This window comes from Gorilla gorilla, chromosome 2 (genome assembly GCF_029281585.2).
Source record: "Gorilla gorilla gorilla isolate KB3781 chromosome 2, NHGRI_mGorGor1-v2.1_pri, whole genome shotgun sequence".
NCBI lineage: Eukaryota > Metazoa > Chordata > Mammalia > Primates > Hominidae > Gorilla > Gorilla gorilla.
The window spans coordinates 55,796,812-55,815,699 of record NC_086017.1 but is presented as its reverse complement, the minus strand read 5'-3'; the positions used below and the strand labels follow the sequence as shown (position 1 = coordinate 55,815,699).

Genomic DNA, 18,888 nt, shown 5'->3' with positions numbered 1-18,888 from the left:
ATAACTAGACAGGACACTAGGGAAAACCTGAGTCATCCCCTCACCACCTCCAGGCCTTGAACTGCCAGGGCTTGTGGCCAAGAGTGCCCACCAGAGGAGGGGTTGGAAGATGAACTTCCCACCTCACCCCCTCCTGCCCCTCCGTACACTCCCAAGTGGAAATGAAAGCACCCCTGGAGTTAGCAGGACCTCATGGCATAGACCTATCATGGCCAGAGAGCTCTCTTTGGAGCCACCCTCTACCCCAAGAGTGGACATGAGCCCCAGCCCCTCTTGAAAAGGATAGGGCAGTGGTTAGGAGAATGGGTTGGGGACTACCAGGCCCAAGCTCTGCTCTTCCCCCAGCGGCCCTTAGTTGAGTCTCCATTTCCTACTCTGCAGTGGCAGCCACACTGTGGATTGATGGAGAGACCGAGGAGAGATGTGATGAGGGCAGAGCACCATCCCAAGCCCGAGCAGGCTCCCAGTTACCCCTAGAGGTGGCCATGGTGCTGTGACAAACTCTGGCCTTGGCCCATCGAGGTCATCTCAGGGGCCTACTTGAGATTTCCAAATTATGGATATCAGAACTCAGTTTGCTGCCGAGTCGGAAAAAATCCATGCTGGCCTCCACCATATGCCTCCTCCCATTGCCTGCTCCTCACACCACCATACACACACTGTGCAGTCCCCACCACCAGCTGCTTCAGAGCAGCCAGGTGAGGGAGGTCATATTCACAGCCTGTGATCAAAAGGGCATTTCTGCACCCAAGCCTCAGGAGAGTCCACAGTGATGTCCCGAGACCCCCTGACCCTCACAGGGAGAGAACTCCACTAGACAGACAGGAAATGGGGCACGGGGCTCCAGCACCCACACCCAACCAGGTCACTGCAGTGACCACAGAGGCCTCAGCAGCAGCTGCCACCCCTCAGACTTTCAGCTCTCAGGTAACACCCTCCCTTTCCACTTCTGTTTCCTCAGGTTTGTCTCTAAAAAGGTATTTTATCACTTGACGGTTGATCGGCCTGTGATCTACGATGGAAGTGATTTCCTGTAGCTTCAGCACCGCAGTAACTTCACTTCATCCACAGGAAACACTGCTCTTCCTCACCTGTCACATAAAGCATTTTTTTAAAAAGTCAGCTGCTCCAAAATCATCAACTCTGCCCCTCTGGAAGAGAGGCCCCTGGGCTGCCCCTCAGAGGCGGCGTCTGGGGAGGACTTTGTGCTCAGCACTCTGCACCGGCCACTCTTAGCCCCCGAGGCGTTGAAGGGCTCAGGCAATGTTTCCATTAAGTAGAGACTCAGCTGTTCTCACACCCAAAGGGATGCTCTGCCAAAGGTTTAAACACCCAGGAGACCATCAGCCTCTCCTGGGAGCACGGTTGGCTACAGGCCTCTTGTGGAGAGTTTCACGGGCAGGGGTGATTCCAACTTCTGCCTGTGGAGAGATTTTCTGCCCTGCCCCACCAGGGCCCTGCATCTTGGAGACTGAGCTGGGTGCCCTGGCCATGCCCTGTGAATCCTCAGGCTGTGACGCCCTCAGGTACTCCTGGGAAAAGGAGGTACACAGCCATCATGCGAGTCAGGGTGCCAGGGGACCCCCCTGAGATCCTGACCAGCTCCTCTAGTCATGCTCTTGTCCCTCACTGCCCCAGTAAGCTTGAGTCTGCTCCAGAACTCAGCAGTGTTGGAGGGGCCTCTAAGCTGCACTCTCTTTCTGGCCCTTTTATCTGGGTGATTCTGTCCTCAAATAAAGCCCTTCACTCAGCCGGACCTCTCCACAGCTCAAAGCATTGCCCTAAGAATCAGAAGTAAAGATAATCCAAGAGCAAAACCCACTGTACTTGGGGCCTGCAGTGGCTGTGTGTACACTACATCTAATGCCCAAATGCCAGCCAGTGTGGATGTCGTGACCACAGAGCAGGATTGTGCATTGGCTTTAGAGCTACTCCTCAGCTGATGGCCCACTTTTGTTTATATAAATAAGAGCTTCTGCCCCACCTGCAGACATGTTTACTAATGATCATAGCCAGGATTAGAACCACTTTCAAACATTGGGGCCTTCTTAACAAAAGTCTTTGATAACTTAAGAACCAAAGTAACAGAGTAAACAGAGGCATGATGGATCCCTGGGCCCCACTCCCCTCCTGACAGGTTCCCCAACAGCCCATTTGCCCACTTCCCACTGCTCAGCCCACACCAGACCTCCAGGAGACATCCCCCCTTGAGGCAGAGAGATCCTGTTCCCTGTTCCCAGACAAGAATTAGTTAATCTTCCCTGTTCTCTGTGGTCCTTTTCTTCCCCAACAACAGATAGCTCACCTTGGACAGCTCTTCATCCCTTGTTCATGGAACCAGCTGCCTGCAGTCAGGCCCCAGGTTCTTCCATGGGTGAACAGAGCATCTGACAAAAGGTCCCAGTTTGGCCAGGGGTGAGGGAGAGAGCACCAGACAGGCTATCCGAGAATCTGAGAGCTGGGCCCGGCAATTCCTCCAGCTACCCTTGTGACCCAAGTCCAGTCACACATTTCCCAAAGTTTCTCTTTGTCATAGCCCTGGTCTGGCTGGTTTTGAGGGCTTGAGAATGGGTCAGGGACTCCAGGCCAAGTCCAACAGAGACCCCAAACCCACCACACACCAGCAGCCACAACCTCACCACCAACAAAGAGGACTTTTGTGGGGCCACAAGTAAGAGGTCATTTCTGGAATGGACTCAGACCTTTAAACAGGAGAGTTGGGCACTTCCAGTCAGTTTTTAAGCAAGGCATGGGGAACAGGGAATAGAACCTTTCAAAGAGGTTGCCCAGAGAAAAGCTGGGCCTCTTGCATTCAGCTTCCTTGGAGCAGCCTCTTCTGGCAGAAAGCCATCAGGTGCTCAATCATCTTCCCCTGGCCAAGGCTCTGACCATGCTTAGTACTGGAATAGAAGTGGCCAGGCCCCCAGCGACTCTTCTTGGCCTGATGTTTGTCCTCACAGGCATGCCACGTGGCCTGAAATGATTCAGAGCAAATCATGCTAACTTTGAATCCATCCAGCCACTTGCAAAGGATAATCAGAAGTCAGCTTGTTCACTGTTAGAAAGCAACTAACAAAAGAGAACCCAGAGCAATCTAGAATCTTTGAGTGCTTGGCTTTCCAAGGATACTGCGGAGACTCTGGGCAAGCTGATGACCTTCTGAAGTGTCACTGGCACCATATGCAACAAGAACCACCATTCACTGAGTAGCTAACGGGTTTGGGGCCTGGGACATTCCATCTGAGGTCCTTCCTGAACATGTCACTCATCACAGCAGAGGACCGGTTGCAGCTTACCCAGAACCACTCCTCCAGGAGAGCTGGATGTCTTGCGTGCACCACCTTGAGCACTGACTGCTGTTGTTCAAAAAAAGCCTTTGCTGCATTCGGAGGACTGCCCTGTGCCCTGAGGTGACTTCCTAACTATGTGGTTTCATTAGCGAATTTATTTTTTGTGCTGGGTGGACATTTGTATTTTATTAGGTTGCTGTTTAAGCTCAAGTTTGCTGTGCTCTCTGCAGCTACAAAACGTCTTGGCATATTTAAGAGTGGCTTTTATAAATAGCTTTATTCAGATATTAATCAGATTCCCAACTTTACTGAGAATTAAGGACTGGGGTACTTTAAAGAAATGCAAATAGCAGTTGAAGAACCACTGCTGCAGGTGGTAGCCCTGGCTAGACTGAATTACACTAGAAATCAGCCAGAAGGAAGCGTCCTTGGGATCCCAGATCACTCTTTTTTTTTTTTTTTTTAAAAAGGGGCAGCCCCTTGATGGCTCATCTCTCTGAATAACAGTCACGTCTTCATATCGATACCAGATGCCTTCTTCATCATGCCACTGAAGCCACTCACCACCTTCAAGAACATGCCAACCTCTGTCAGATTCACTTACCCACAAACAAGGAGGCACGTTTGGCACAAAGTGTTGTCCTCCAGGTCCAAGTGGACTCTACAGAGTGCTTGACCTCAACACACTGGATTCCAGGTGGACTGGACCAAGAGCAGGCAAAGACACGGGAACTGAAAAACTCCACAGGGTTTGGAAAATAGAAATGAAAAGCCACGTCATATAACTCAAGAATAAATGGTGTTTTGGAAATTTTAAAATTATCATCGAAGGTGGTGAAACTATTTCAGGCCCAAATGAAAGGAAATCGCCAGTTGGGGATGAAATCACAGAGCCTGTGTTTTATGATATGGTTGGATGTCCACTGATGAAATTTTAAAGGTGTTTCATTTTTAAAAGTGCGCATGATTCTACATATGAGAATTCTTTAGGCCAAGAAACTGTCCTTGGCTCAGAGGTGTTGGGAATTAAAGCAGAGAGAAGCCATTCGTGATGCTTAGAACCAAGGATGGTCATGTACACAAAGACCATCGAGACGGCCATTCTTGTTTACAAAACACTTAACCAAGAAAGCACTTTGTAGGGGAATCTTAGTAAGTTCTTCTCATTTCATTACGTTTCTTCCAAGGAAACAGGAGAGACTGAATTAATAATTCTCTCTTTCCTCTTAAGCACTTTTAAAATAATAAAGTACATCTTGAAATTTGGGGAGGCATCTCTGATTTAAAAAAAAAAAAAAGGCTGCTTGACGTATGTTATGCAGAGACACTCTGCCTCTGGCGGCTGCAGAGCAATACCCAAGCCTCATTTGGAAGGCTCAACATTTGGAATTGCACTTTAATTGATTAATCCTCAATTCATGTGGCCTTACGGGATGGTGGGTCTGGGACCCCAATTCATTCTTATCTGCCAAAGAATTATCTAGAAGCACATCAAATACCAGCACCCCACCTGCACAATGGGGGTGGAAAACTTTTGTATCCCTAAGCATATTATTTTATAGTGTCTGCCATGCCATGTGGAAATACTTTACTTTTTAACCTCAGGATTTAAATAAAGTAAACACTATGACATTTAGACATTTGTCTCTCATTTTTTTGGGACATAAAGTGCATCACGAAGTTATACAGAGCTGAGTTGGGGTTGAGCTGTGCTGCTGGGAAATAGAGCATCTTTTATGGTGGCTTTTCAGGAGGACTTGAGCCAGCAGATGTTCTGGGAAGTTTCCAGGTGGCCTGGCACCTGGCTGCTTCCTGGCCTGCTGTGAGGGTGGTGTTTAGACCTGCCTGAGACAGCCTGTCTTTCAATCCATGCTGTTGTGCCCTATGGGCTTCTAGCCTCAGCTCAAATGTCCAGATCTCCCAGGGCACCCACAGAGCATGTTGAGCAAAGAGCAGACTTCTGAGTTTACCGGAACAATGGGGCTGGGGAGAAGCATCATGGATGGCCTAAAACCATGATTGGTCAATATGAGGTACAAAGCTGGGCAAGACTGCCAGGCTGAGATGGCTGGCAGAGGAAGAAGTCAGCCCTCCCATTCCCGCATACCTTTCTCTGGCTGGGTCGGCAAAGAGCCTGGACAGAGGCCCAGAGGGGCATGCCCTGGTCACTGCTGGATGTTGGACTGAGCTCAGGCTGGGCAGCCCACCCACACTCACCTCACACCCCCACTCCAGGGATGACCAGGGCTCTGTCCCTGGAGTGCTCTGCACCTCAAAAGAACACCTCCCCACACCACCCCTTCACCGCCCTTCCTCCGCCAGCCCTCTCCTGCTGCCAGACTTTCGTTTGGCCTCCTCTTTAATCTGTTACTCCATGGAAGAAGTCACATTTTCTGTAACTCTGGTTCTCTCCCAAGGATAAAAGACAGTGAATCCTTCATCTTTATCTTCATCTCCCTCCTCCCTTCTCTCCCCACCGCAGCATCGAGCAACATGCCAGGCAGGAAGGGACTCAAAAAATACTGAATTGACCTCTCGGGTCAGTCCCAGTGCCCTGGGTCAGCCAAAAAGTCATCAGCATTCCCACTGGCGACTAACTCTGCCAAGAATAGAGGCTCCTGAAACACTCCGGTGGCAGAGGAGGGAAAGGGTGGGCCTGCAGGAGGAGATACGGGCAATGATAGCTGGTCACTCAGTCCCACCCCCTGCACCCCCTCTTATGTCAAAGATGCCCTTGGGCTGGGTGCAGTGGCTCACACCTGTAATCCCAACACTTTGGGAGTCCAAGGCAGGAGGATTGCTTGAGCCCAGGGGTTCGAGACCACCTGGGCAACACAGTGAGACCCCGTCTCTACATTTTTTTTTCTTTAATTAGCCAGGTGTGGTGGTGCATGTCTATAGTCCCAACTCAGTAGAGGCTGCAGTGAGCCAAGATCGTGCCACTCCACAAGTGACAGAGTGAGGCCCTGTCTCAAAAAAATAAAAAGGTGCCCTCAAATCAAGTATCTATCTAGTAACCAGATTGAAGTAATGGCAGATAGTTACTCCACCTGCCCCAAATGACAGAGCCAGAGAGTTTCTTTGTTAATACAACAGTCCTTCCTGAGGCTTGGGGGCCTCATGGGCTGGGGGCTAGAACAAGAAACAGTGGAGACATACATATATGTGTGTGCTGTGCATCTGGGGCTGGGATCTGGGGACCTCCAGGTCAAAATCCTCCATTCCACCTCACCCCACCCTGCTAAACTGCAGAGTAACTCAAGATGACCCAAGTCTTTGCTGGAGGGTTTCCAAGCCCCACGCTTGATTCCAGGTAATCCGGGCCCAGTTCAGTGTTCACAGACTCTGTGGCACATAGAAGTGCCCCGCCCCTCCCTGCCACGTCTGCCGGGTGAGGGCTGAGGATGCAGAGACTCCTGGGTGACTCAGAAGGCTCCTCACAGCAAGGTCAGCCCTTTCAGTTTGAAGATGCGTGGGAAAAATCTCCTCTTGCCACCCACACACATCTGAAGAGCAAACAGATGGTGAAACCAGTAGCCCAAGATGAGAAAACGGACTTTTTTTGAGACAGCAGTTGAAGCTGAAGCCTCAAAAGCCGGGCGGGGGGAAAGCATAGCGATTATGAAAGACATTCAAAGTGGGTTAGGGGTGAGAGAAAGGTCAGCCTTTTACTTTTCCCACACCCGCTGTTTTCTGAAGAAGGATGGTAATGCGAGCAGAAGGGTGATGGCCAACCTCTGGGCTTTGATGTGTGTCCCCTCCTCCCGCCCCCATCCTGCAAGCTCTGGGGAGGTCGGAGACTAGTGTGGTTTCCTCACACCTCCCACCATGCTGGCACTGAGGTTATCTAAGAGTTGACAGCCCCATCTAAAGCCTTGAATGAATTAAGTCTTTTTTAGCTAAAAAATGAACAAAACCTGAGATGCATGAGTGTCCTTACCAAAAGGAAGTCCTCGTTTCTAGGACAGGTCTGTCTTCGGGCCTGTGGGTCCATAGAATCATCACAGAAAAAATGATTTCAGGAGGTCTCCCCCGCTTTCTGCTCCCAAGGCCGACTCTGACTGAGCCTCGGAGGAGAGAAGGAAGCCATTTCTGGGAGGCCAAAACGTCCGTCTTCCAGGTCAGTGGGGCAGGTGCTGTCTTCTCCCTGGCTTGAGAGAGGAAAGCTGGTGAGGGAGAAGGGTGGGGCGGAGGGGGGCGATGCGGGGATAAAAGGAGAGCAAAGCAGTGATGAGAAAAGAGGGGTAACAGAAAGGGCCTCCCTAAAGGCTGCAGGGAGGGCTGGACCCAGGGCTGCTTAGCAGAAGCCATCTTTCTCATTGGAAGAAAGGGGCAGTGAGAAATGACGGCGTCGGTGTGGCTGAAGCTGCCCCATGCATCTGGTGGAGGCAGCACTTTAATGTAAGGAAGCCTGGACCATTGAGGGAACAGACACCAAAGGCAGTGACTGCTGATGTGGAAAGACAAGCCGGTTTGTTCCTCTGCCTCAGAGGTGGCTTCAGGGCCCTGCAAGCTTTCACAAACAGGGCCCTGCATGCTTTCACAAGCAGCAGGGGCAGCAGCCTCAGTCCAGTCCTCCCACGAGGCTTGTGAATGAGCGACAGGGTTCCTATATGGAACCCAAGGTCTTGGAAGAGGTAGCTCCTCTCCACCAGCAGGGACGCCACCCAGCTGTTGGGTGGTCTCAGAAAGAGGACCACACATTCATGCCCTGAAGGTGACCAGTGGAAGAAGGACAAGGAGACCAGAACTGGTCCTGGATCAGGCCCCCATCTTCTTTGGTTATGAAAGTTTCAGGTATTGAGCCATCAGGAAAAGCCAAAGACTCACCCAGGGCTCAGTTTTGCTCCAGAGTCAAGTGTTCATTTATTAGGTGTCAATAAATAAAAGGAAGTTGCAGAGAGATTCTTAGGAGAAAGTTCTCTTGCTTTAGTTACCTGAAGGCATATTAAAATGCAGATCCAGCCAGATGTGGTGGCTCATGCCTATTATCCCAGCATTTTGGGTGGCCAAGGCAGGAGGATCACTTGAGGCCAGGAGTTCAAGGCCAACCTGCGTAACACAGGGAGAACCCGTCTCTACCAAAAAAAATTCAAATATTAGCCAGGCGCCTCTAGTCCCAGCTACTGGGGAGGCTGAGGTGGCAGAATCCCATAAGCCTGGGAGTTTAAGGCTGCAACTGTGATTGCCCCACTGCACTCCAGCCTGGGGGACAGAGTGAGACCCTGTCTCAAAAAAAAAAAAAAAATGCAGATCCATGGGCACCACCCATTCCAATTCTGGTTCATCAGGTCTGGTCCATTCACAGGTCCTCCAGGTGATGCTGGAGCAGGTGGTCCTGGTGAGCATTGCTGCGTCACCACTGTTTTGATTAGAATTTGAGGAAAGGAGGAAATGAACTAATTGATCTGTCTCCTAATTTAACTCTACCTGTGATCCTTGAATCTTGGAACCAGGCCGTCTTCCTCAAATCCATTAGCCCAAGCACTAGGGCGCAATGATGGAAATTTCAGTCTTGGAGAGGAGGATGTTTCTAAATGAATCCCCTGGTATAAAACTATTCTCAGGGTAAAATAGTTTACAACCATAACTTTTTTATGGCTTATATTTTTATTCAAGGGTTCTGGTGCCAACTGGCAGATCATTTCTGAGTGGAAAAACATCCCCTTCCCCAAATCCAGAAGAGTTCCATACATGTCCAAATTTTAAGAAATGGAGAAAGTATCCAGGGGGTATGCGTTGGGAGGTCAGTTTAGAAGGGAGTTCCTAAGCTGCTCCGTACACAGAATCAAAGGTCTTTGAAAATGGGTGGGGGAAAATGGCATCTTTACCCTAACTACTAATTAAAATTTAAGTCTTCCTTCAATTATGGCTAGAGACAACATGCCACACTAGTACTAGCTAGACCTGTCACTTTGTCACCAGTAGAAATGGCAGATATTTTCGTATTACATGACAATTTCTGCAGACTCTCAAAATATCATTTATGTTTATCTCCACTCGGAAATGAAAGTTGTCATTAGATCTGATAGATTTTATGTAATGCATTAGTAAAAAGACACATATATTACTAGTTCATATATCTGCTTTAATATTTGGAGAATTGTATTTCAATTTAATTGGTTTGTAATTCTATTTTATTGTTTGCATTTTAAAGCATTCTGAGAAAGGGGCTATAGGCTTTGTCAGATTGTCAAAGGTGTGGATGAAGCCAAAAAAAAAAAAAAAAGTTAAGGATCTTTAGGTTGTGGCAGGTCCTCATGAAAAACAAGAGAAAGATCAGCTCATTGCAGCACTGGTTTGTTAATAGTAATGATAGTAGCATTGTTTAATTTGTGTAATTGTATAATTTGCTAGGCTCTTGCTGTAAGTCAGCCCGCTTTTACAGATGAGGAACCAAGACCCAGGGAAGATGGTAAGTCTGAACCATTTGCAGAACATTTTACTGCTACTGCATTATGCTGAGACAGCTGTAGGAGTGGTTTTCTCCAAACCATTCTCATTTTACTTGAATATAGATTATCTGATGACTTATAAAAAGCTTTTCCATAAACCAGGATTTGCTATGGCAGCCCTTGACCTTCAGACCTTTACTATGATTGTTAATACAAAAGGCTGTATCAGTTACCTGTTGTCAGACCAAGCTGCATTATTCTGCGTTATTTGAAGTTGGACAACCTCAAAACCATGGCTTAAACCACTGAAGATTTATTTTGCTCACGAATATGCAGGTTGACTGGGGGCTCTGGACTCTTGGTGGGCTCACTCCCTTGTCTGCCCGTGGTCAGCTACGCATTGAGGCTGTGCTCCCACATGTCTGAGGGTTGGCTGCTCATTGGCTAATCGTGGCTGGGGTTGATTCCTACATCTGTGGTCAGTTGGTCAAAGGAAGGCTGGCTAGGCTAGGATGGTCTTGGCCAGAAAACTTGGCTATACTCCATGTGGTCTCCCTGACCCCAACAGGATAGCCTGGGCTTATTCAGATGGCCGCTGAGCAGGTTTCCAAGAGAGTGAGTAAAAGTGCCCGAGCTTCGCAAAGCCCAGTCTCAGACCTGGCGCATCATTTCAACAGTGTTCTGTTGGTCAGAGCAAGTCACAGGCCAGCCCAGATTCCAGGTGTGGGAAAAGGGACTCCTCTGGATGGGAGGAACTGCAAAGTCACTTTATAAAGGGCACAGGGACAGTGAGGGGTAGAGAATTGGGACCATTTTTGTAATATTTCTACCAAAGAGTCTATAATCTTACCTTCTTGCACATATTTCCACCTCAATTTTCATCTTCAGTAAAACACCCACCTTCTCCAGATACACTCATACAAGTACGCAAAAATACACGCAACAATCTTCATGGCCACAATATCTGTGATAGCAAAAAACAGGAAAGGATTTGTTCAAAGTGGGTTGGATTGAAGCAGTATATGACGGCACCCTGGGAGACTATGTGACGAACACTATTCACACCCCTGCGACATTTCCTGACAAAGACGCTGGACACAGCAGTGGCTGCCTCGGCAGATGGAGCTGGTGGGGCTTTGGAGTTGGTGGCAGGAATAAGATGCTTTTAGTTTTCTCTTTATACTTTTCTATGTCGTTTGAAGTATTTTTAGTAGGTGCCAGTTTAACTTTTAAAATGTGAAAACTAATTTCTAAAAAGACATTCACATCATCTTACGGCCATCTCAAATTCCCAGTAAAAAACCAAATGCCCAATTCCTATATGCTGGAGTCATTACACAGTTGTTGATGTCTTTCTGCATTCACCAAAGGGGTGACCTACTTACCAGCAAAGCTGAACGGCATAAAGCCATGAGCGGGGAGGGCCTGGGAGGAAGCCACAATATGGCCAGAGTTCCTCTTCCCCTGCTTAGGGGCTGGCCCAGCTAGGGCCTCCTGTCCTCCTGACTCAGGGCCTCTGTGAGAAGAGCTATATCCAGATCATATGGTGCAAACTGACCACTGGAACATCAGTGCTTGAACTTCAACTGGGGAGAAAGTACAATAGCCTCTAAGAGATTGGGTTCTAGAATCAGAAAGACATGGATCCAACTCCTAGTGCCACTACCTACTTCCTCTGGCTTGGGACAAGTCACTTAGCTACTCTGTGCCTCAAAATGTGATAGCTGTTATCATTGAGAAAGACATCCACACCTTGTCCAATCCCTTTTACTCTCTTGGCTCTTTTGATTCCTTCTGGGCATTAGTCAGCTAGTCAAGTTGGGGGACCGAGTGATTGGGATCATTGAAAGATGAGTTAATTTACAGAGTAGCCACCTTTGGTGATTTTAAAACATGGCCCCAGAGTTATTTGACACCCTTCCCATAAGAGGTGGAGTCTTGAGTCCCTTGACTCCGGGCTGGCCTCTGGCTGCTCTGACCAGTGGAAGAGCAGAGGGACACTGTGTGGCTTCTGGTGCCATGTCAGAAAAGGACCTGCAACTTCCCCTTGGTTCTCTTGCACAGGGGAAGCCAGCTGCCGTGTAAAAGGTCTGAGTACCTTGAGCCCTCCCTGCTGAAGCTGCCGTGTGCTGGGGCCCTGCATGGCAGCCAGCATCAACTACTGGCCCTGAGGCAGTAGTTAAGCTTTCCAGTTAAGCTTTCCAGTGGCCACAGCCCCAGCCAATATCTAACTGCAGCCACACGAGAGACCCCAAGCTAAATATGCCCTGCTGAGCCCCTTCCAAATTCCCGGCTCACAAAATGGCGAATAAAATAAAATGGTTATTGTTTTTATACCACTAAATTTTGTGGCAACAGTTACCAGGACGCAGCTGAATTGAATACAAGCAAGGTTCTTAGAATCACTTCTTTCATTTAATTGCAAATGAACCCAAAAGAGATCCATTTACATTTTTTTGTTGTTTTATTGGATTACTCCTGATACTTTATCATATCAAACCTGACACAAGTTTCACCTACACATCCTCTTTCCACATCCTCACTTCCCATTGATTTGCTCCTCAGCCAATCACAGTCTGCCTTGTTGATGCCTGGGAAGCTGCTCCTAGCCAGGTCGCTGCCAGCCTCCACTCTCTCTTGACCTCAGCTCTTCCCATGCCCATGGCTACCATCTTCCGGGTGGCATCCCCAGACTTGCTCTCTGCTGATCCTCCCCTCCCAGGGGCAGCACCACCAACCACCCAAACGTGCAGATTCAAAACCCAAGTCATCCTTGATGCCTTCCTTTCTTTCAGTTCTAATCTTCACCATTGTGTCTACCCCCAGAGTAAGTCAAAAGCCATCCATCTCTCTACACCACAACCACCACCTTCACTCCAACTCCGCCACCACCATCTTTTTCCTGAACAACTGCAACAGCTCCTGACTGGCCTCCCTGCTTCCTTGCACCACCCCTAACCCCCAGCCACCACCCTTCTTCTCCTGGGGGCTTTAGAGATCTTTAAAACATGAATTGGATCATGCCACACCCCACTTAAAAATCTTCCTGAAGTGGAATAAATCAAAATTCATCATCTGCGCCTGAACAGTGCCCCTACCTTCCTCTCCTCTCTGACTTCCCTCTCACTCATAACCCTCCAATCACCAATGGCTCTTCTTTTAGCCACTTAACTCTGCTTATCACTTTCCTGTCTCAGAGACACCTGTGAGAATTAGGGGTGATGGTCCCACCTCGTCTCAGGCAACATCAGTTTTCCTGTGGTCCTTAGAAACTTCCTGGTTTCCAAAAGTTGAACAAGAGAAACCCTGGAGCTCACTGCGGCCTTTATCAGCCTCTGTAGGGCATTCTGAGCCACCTGGAGATTACACCCCTGAGAAAGTGCCACCCACGGCGTGAGGCCTTTCCGAGCTTGCTGCTCTATCCCCAGGGGACTCCGTCCCTCCTTCGGTTCCTTTGTTGAGTGGTGGCCTAACCACACAGAGGAAGAGTCCATCCAGTCTCCATTTCTTATTTTAATGTTTTAAAATTGTGATTTGGGGCTTTATAAGGATAAGAGCATGAGTTTTTAAGGGAATTGCATGATGTCTTGGATTTTCTTTAAAATACTACAGCAAACTTGTTTTTAAAAGGAAGAAGGTAAGGAAGGAAAAAGAAGGAAGGGAGCAGATGAAACAAAGAAGAGGAAAGGAAAGAAAAGTGGGAAGTGTAGCTGAAACCAAAAATGGACAGAATGTTAATCATTATTGAAGTTGGGTGAGGGGTATGTGCATTTTCATTATACCAGCGGTCCCCAACCTTTTTGGCACCGGGGACCAGTTTTGTGGAAGACAGTTTTTCCATGGACCTGCAGCATTGGTGGAGAGGTGATTTGGGGATGATTCAAGCATGTTACATCTATTGTGCACTTTATTTATATTATTATTACATTGTAATGTATAATGAGATAATTATACAACTCGCCATAATGTAGAATCAGTGGGAGGCCTGAGCTTGTTTTCCTGCAACTAGACGATCTCATCGGGGTAATGGGAGACAGTGACAGATCACCAGGCATTAGATTCTCATAGGGAATGCACAGTCTAGATCCTTTGCATGTTCACAATAGGTTTGTGCTCCTATAAGAATCTAATGCCGCCACTGATCTGACAGTTGGCAGAGCTCAGGCGGTGATGCAGGCGATGGGGAGCAGCTATAAATACAGATGAAGCTTCACTCACTTGCCTGCCACTCACCTCCTCCTGTGCAGCCTGGTTCCTAACAGGCCACAGAGCAGTAGTGGTCTGTGGCCCAGGGGTTGGGGACCCCTGCATTAATACTATTCCCTCTGCTTTTGTGTATGTTTTTAAATTTCTGTAATTAAAAAGTTTAAAAAGAAAAGAACATGAGTGGAGAAGTCCTAAACCAATTGCATGCATGGACACTTCACCAGAGAGTTGACAGTGATGTCCCACAGGCATGAGTGGTGCAGGGCCTTGGCACACACCGCCCTCCTCCCCTTTCTCCCCTGCTTCCTGTAGGTCATTCCTGTCCATTCTTCAGCTCTCAGCTCAAACGCTACCTCCTCAGGGACGCCTTCCCTGCCTCCCCTTTCCAGAGCAGATCAGAGTCCCCTGTCACACTCTCTAGCATCCTGTACTGATAACCATCAGCTTGTTCCTGTGATGGTGTGACTTGTGTCTGTGATTGTGAGCTTCATGAGCACCACGCCTGTGTCTGCCGTTGCTCACCACCTTGCCCAGTGCTTAGCATGTACTAAATGCTCAATAAATGTTGAATGAGGCTAATTACAACAACAGTTGAAATGCTGGGCCTACTTGTGGCCTCTCCAGCACGGTGGTCTCAGGGTGGGCAGACTTCTGACACGGCAGCTTAGGGCTTCCAGAGCAAGCCTCCTACGGCACAGGATGTGGAAGCTGCCAGCCTCTTCTTCTGAGTCTGCACCCAGAAATTGGCACAGCATCCCTTGCACCAAATTCCACTGTTCAAGCAAACCCCGAGCCCACCCAGATTCAAGGAGAGGGGACATCAACCCCATGTTTTGATGGGAGGAGCATCAAAGAAACTGTTGCTCCTTTCTCCCCTGCTTCCTATAGGTCATCCTTAATCCACCCAGCTGACTCACTGTCTGCAGCTGTTCAGAGTTCAGTCCCTGTCTTTCTTGCCTAACTCTCCAAGTCTCCAAACATTTTCCATTGCTGTAGCTCTTTCTGGCCTCAAAGACTGTCATAACATCATGCAAGTGCTAGAGACGCAGCTCTCATTCTGGGCACTGTACCTGTTGCTGGGCAGACACATGTGAGCAAGAACACGCACAGTCCGTGGCTGCTTGTTGCTGAGGGTCCAAACATAGGAGTCAGAGGATCAATCAGTAGGAAGAAGAATACTAGCGAATTACAAATGAGACGAGTGCTGTGAAGGAAAGGGACAAGCAGTGTGCCACACAGGAGGATAACGGGGCTCTAACTGTCACTCTGGGACTTTGCCACGTCATCTTGCCATGCCCATGCAGTGAGCCACATCAGCAATTGCCATAGTACCTTTTAATACGAGAAGGGATGCTTCGGCCAGCTCTTGACTGAGGGTTGTTTACACTGTTTAGAAATTTCCAGATGACACAATTCAGATGTGCTTGAAATGTGTATTTGAAGTCTAGAAAGTGGAGAGTCTGCAGAAGGATGCTGCAGCAGACGCAGGAAGAGACAGGTTCCTTGAAGCACCTACCTGGCCACAGAGCCTGGCCTGAGCGAGGGCCGCTGGTGGAGCAGGCACAGTGTTTGTCCAGGTGGTCAGGGGCAGGGCCATCATCAGGCCAGGGAATCCAGGCAGCAGCCACAGCTTTTCAGGAAAGCCTGGAGGGTGACTCCCAGAAGGAGATGCCAGTCCCTGGGCAGGGGAGGAGGCTTAGGGCAGCTCCTCAGATCTGAGCCTGGGGTCTGGTGAAAGCCCCAGCCCAGGGAGACCCGGGACTGGGGCCTAAGCCTGGCCACCTAGACCCAGAGAGGAAGAGCCAGGGCGGAAGCCAGCCCTGCAGACCGCCGGCCATGGGCAGGGTGGACAGAGCCAACCTGAGAGGCCTGCATGCCCCTTGAGATCATCTGACTGGCTGCAGAGGAGATCTGGGGCCACGTGGGGACAGCAGTGAGTAATGCCTGGATCCCGCACAGGGAATCTGACCTAAAGCCACATCTTGTACCAGGCCCAGGAAATTTATTCATGGGTCTTGCATCTGAGAGAGAGGAGCCAGGGATGGGAGAGGCAGGGGAATGGGGCAGGGAGAAGAGGAAAGCCAACAGCAGGAATTCTAAAGTTCAGAGACATGCCTAGGCCCAGGTGTTGGGTCCTTGGACCTGCACACACACACCTCCGGTGAAATCTGTGGTTTCTTCATGAAGGAATTAAGGCTCCACAGCCATATGTGTCTGGGGAAGAGCCTGGGAGAGGTAGCAGCTAGGAACCTTCTCGATTCTGTGAAGATGACACCATTGTCCTTTGCCAGCACACCTTCATGGTGCACTTTTGAAGAAGGGAGTCAGCAGGGCCTTCGCTGTGGCATGTTACCATTTAGCATTTGCATGACATGGTCAGTGGGAGGAGTGCTGGCCAAACTCGTGCCTGTCCATCTTTTCAGTCCCTGGTCCTCAGCACAAAGTCTGGCTTGGCAAATGCTGGTCAACCCTCCAAAGCAAGGGCTGGTTTGTCTGACCATGTCAGACAAAGCCAATTACTAACTGCATGGGCTCAGATGAGTTACTTGGTATCTCTGAGGCTCAGCTCCTTCCTCTGTAAATCAGGGTTAGCAATGGTGCTCAAAATTCTGGGAGGTATCGTGGCTGTCTCATACACCATGGGGCCCCTGGCATGCAGCTGGTGCCCAAGCATATCTGCTGAATGCTTAGGTTATAATGAGACAGGACCCATGCTCTCAGCCTTCTCAGAGGAGTTCTGTGACTGGCGCCCAACCACACTACGGATCTCCTGCATACCCAGTGTTCTTACCCATCCAGCCTTAGGTGGGCTCTTGGAATTGGCAGCCCCTGGTGAGAAAATTGTTGCAGGATGACTTCTCTAGGAGGTACTGAGCTGGAGTTTGGGGTGCAAGGTGTTTATTAGGAATCAATGCCTTTGGAGGGATGTGAGAGGAAGCATGATTGGGCAGAGAGAGAACTCAAACTGCCATGAAGGCTTCACAAAGCCCTGGCTTTGGAGAGTCGACCAGCATTTGCCAAGCCAGATTTTGTTCTGAGGACCAGGGGCTAAAAAGACCGACAGGCACAAGGTTGGCCAGCACCCCTCTCACTGACCATGTCATGCAAATGCTAAATGGTGATGTGTGACAGCCAAGGCCCTGCTGATTCCCTTCTTCAAAAGTGCACTATGAGGGTGTGCTGGCAGAGTGCCCTGGAGTGGATTCTGCCCATCAGGGTGCCACCATCGGGCTGAGATGACACTATTCTCTGTCTCACAGGCACCAGAGACAGGTGACCCTGGGAAGGCCTGGCTTGGGCAGGGCGGCTCTGCAGTGGAGGCAGGCCCTGAAGAACTGGCAACCAGAGGGCCTGTGCCGACCATACTCCCTACACGTTCTTTCTTGAGGCATCTCCATATGACCATAGAGGTTTTTTGCTTAGCTTGTGGTGCCACAATTGAGCGTATACAAGTAAATATGTGGAGAGGACCTCATAAGGAATCACCTGTTGGAAAGACACATATTTGCATGTCATTTTTAGGCTTTGATAATATAAAAGTCAAAGAAAGACATTAAATGGGTCATTAGCTGTCTGGGTTGTCTGGTCTAATAATGTAGGAATGACTAGAGAACTAGCTCATTGTCCCAGGAGCATGTTGGATAGGGACCTCAACTGGAAGGGAGGAGCACATGAGATGGAGAGAGAGACTTTATTGCAGAAGCACTATGGTGTGTCTTGGCTGGGAGGGGAATTCTAAGGCTGTGGTACTTACTAACCACACACAGTGACTAAACAATCAGTGACTATTCGTTGAATGGAGAGAAAGATTTTTTTTGAGTATCTAAAACATGTCAGGTGCAGGTGCTGGAGCCCGTGATTACTTCTCTTTTTTCAAAGTCACGGGGAGCCCCTGAACAGACCTCACATTGAGACAAGCTGTCCAGTGTATAGTAGAAGAACCCTCCAGTGAAGCTGGAGTGGCCAACTTCAGTGAGGGACAGAGATCTGTGGGCACTGGAGCCAGGCTGGTGCTGGGGGATGATTTCGGCTGTGCTTTGTTCTGGACCCCACAAGAAGCTCCAGTTCTTGTGAGGCCAACTTAGAACTGGAAAGCCAAGCAAACCCACTCAAAGATTGCAAGCACAAAAGAACCATCTGGAAGTGTGAGACAGCTTTGCATTGATGAAGCAGAAAGACTGTGGTGGTCTCCAAAGGTGTCAACTCATGAATGCTTCACGAAAGCCTTGGCTTTGTATTCAAGTCAACACCATCACAGAAACCAAGATACCACCCATAATGGCCATACTGCAATGGCGATGGCCTGGGGGAAGGTCCACAAGACCAAAATGGAAGGAGCTCACTGTGGGCTGCTTCCTTCCTTGCTCAGGACCCTCTGTACCAACTACAATGGGCAAAGAAGAAGTTATAGCCACTCAGCTCTCTCAGGAGCTGTGTCAGCTCTCTCAGGATGCAATCAGGGCAACTCACAAGGCCAAAGCCCTGGACACCAAAGCGGGAAAAGCATTGGCATCCAGTCCTGGTCTAGTCAGTTCCTTCCTTGACCACCAGTCCCCCAGGCTGCCTGTAGATAGCAGGACAGCATCACTGCCCAAAGGATGTAATGTCCCAATGCTCAAGGTTGGCAATCTTTATTTTCTAGAAGTTTCCTAGCTGCTGAACTCTGACACATGAAGTACATATTTGAGAAATGATTAATTTTAAATGTTTATAAAGATATTAATTCATTATATTGTTCCTACCCCACACAAGAAATTTGTGTGTGATGAGGAGTCTGGGCATTTAAAACATGTACCAGAACAGGTCCACACAAAGCTACTTGCCCGGGCTCCCACCTGGGAAGGCTCCATAATTGTCCTGGTGAGGCTGCCCTGTGTGAGGCTCAGCACCACTGGGACTCCCATGACAGAGCATCAGAACCGCAGTATCTAAAAATAAAAGCCAAACTCAGCTGTGTTCTTTGCACCTAACTGCACAATGTTATTTAGAAGTGCATC

The 18,888-nt window shown here is 49.0% G+C and overlaps 1 protein-coding gene and 1 long non-coding RNA gene across 2 annotated transcripts in view; both read left to right on the top strand.

The window, feature by feature from the left end:
- FYCO1 (FYVE and coiled-coil domain autophagy adaptor 1) overlaps window positions 1-4,926 on the top strand; it is a 77,613-nt gene extending 72,687 nt beyond the window's left edge. The window contains exon 18 of the mRNA XM_004034000.5: window positions 962-4,926. Coding sequence (XP_004034048.3) covers window positions 962-1,037 — 76 coding nt within the window. The 3' untranslated portion in view covers window positions 1,038-4,926. The remainder of the gene's footprint in view (window positions 1-961) is intronic.
- Window positions 4,927-6,609: 1,683 nt separating this feature from the next.
- The window catches only part of LOC129532555 (uncharacterized), a 63,898-nt gene continuing 51,619 nt past the window's right edge, over window positions 6,610-18,888 (top strand). Inside the window, exons 1-2 of the long non-coding RNA XR_008678315.2 lie at window positions 6,610-7,410; window positions 9,648-9,705. This is a non-coding gene — a long non-coding RNA (uncharacterized lncRNA). The remainder of the gene's footprint in view (window positions 7,411-9,647; window positions 9,706-18,888) is intronic.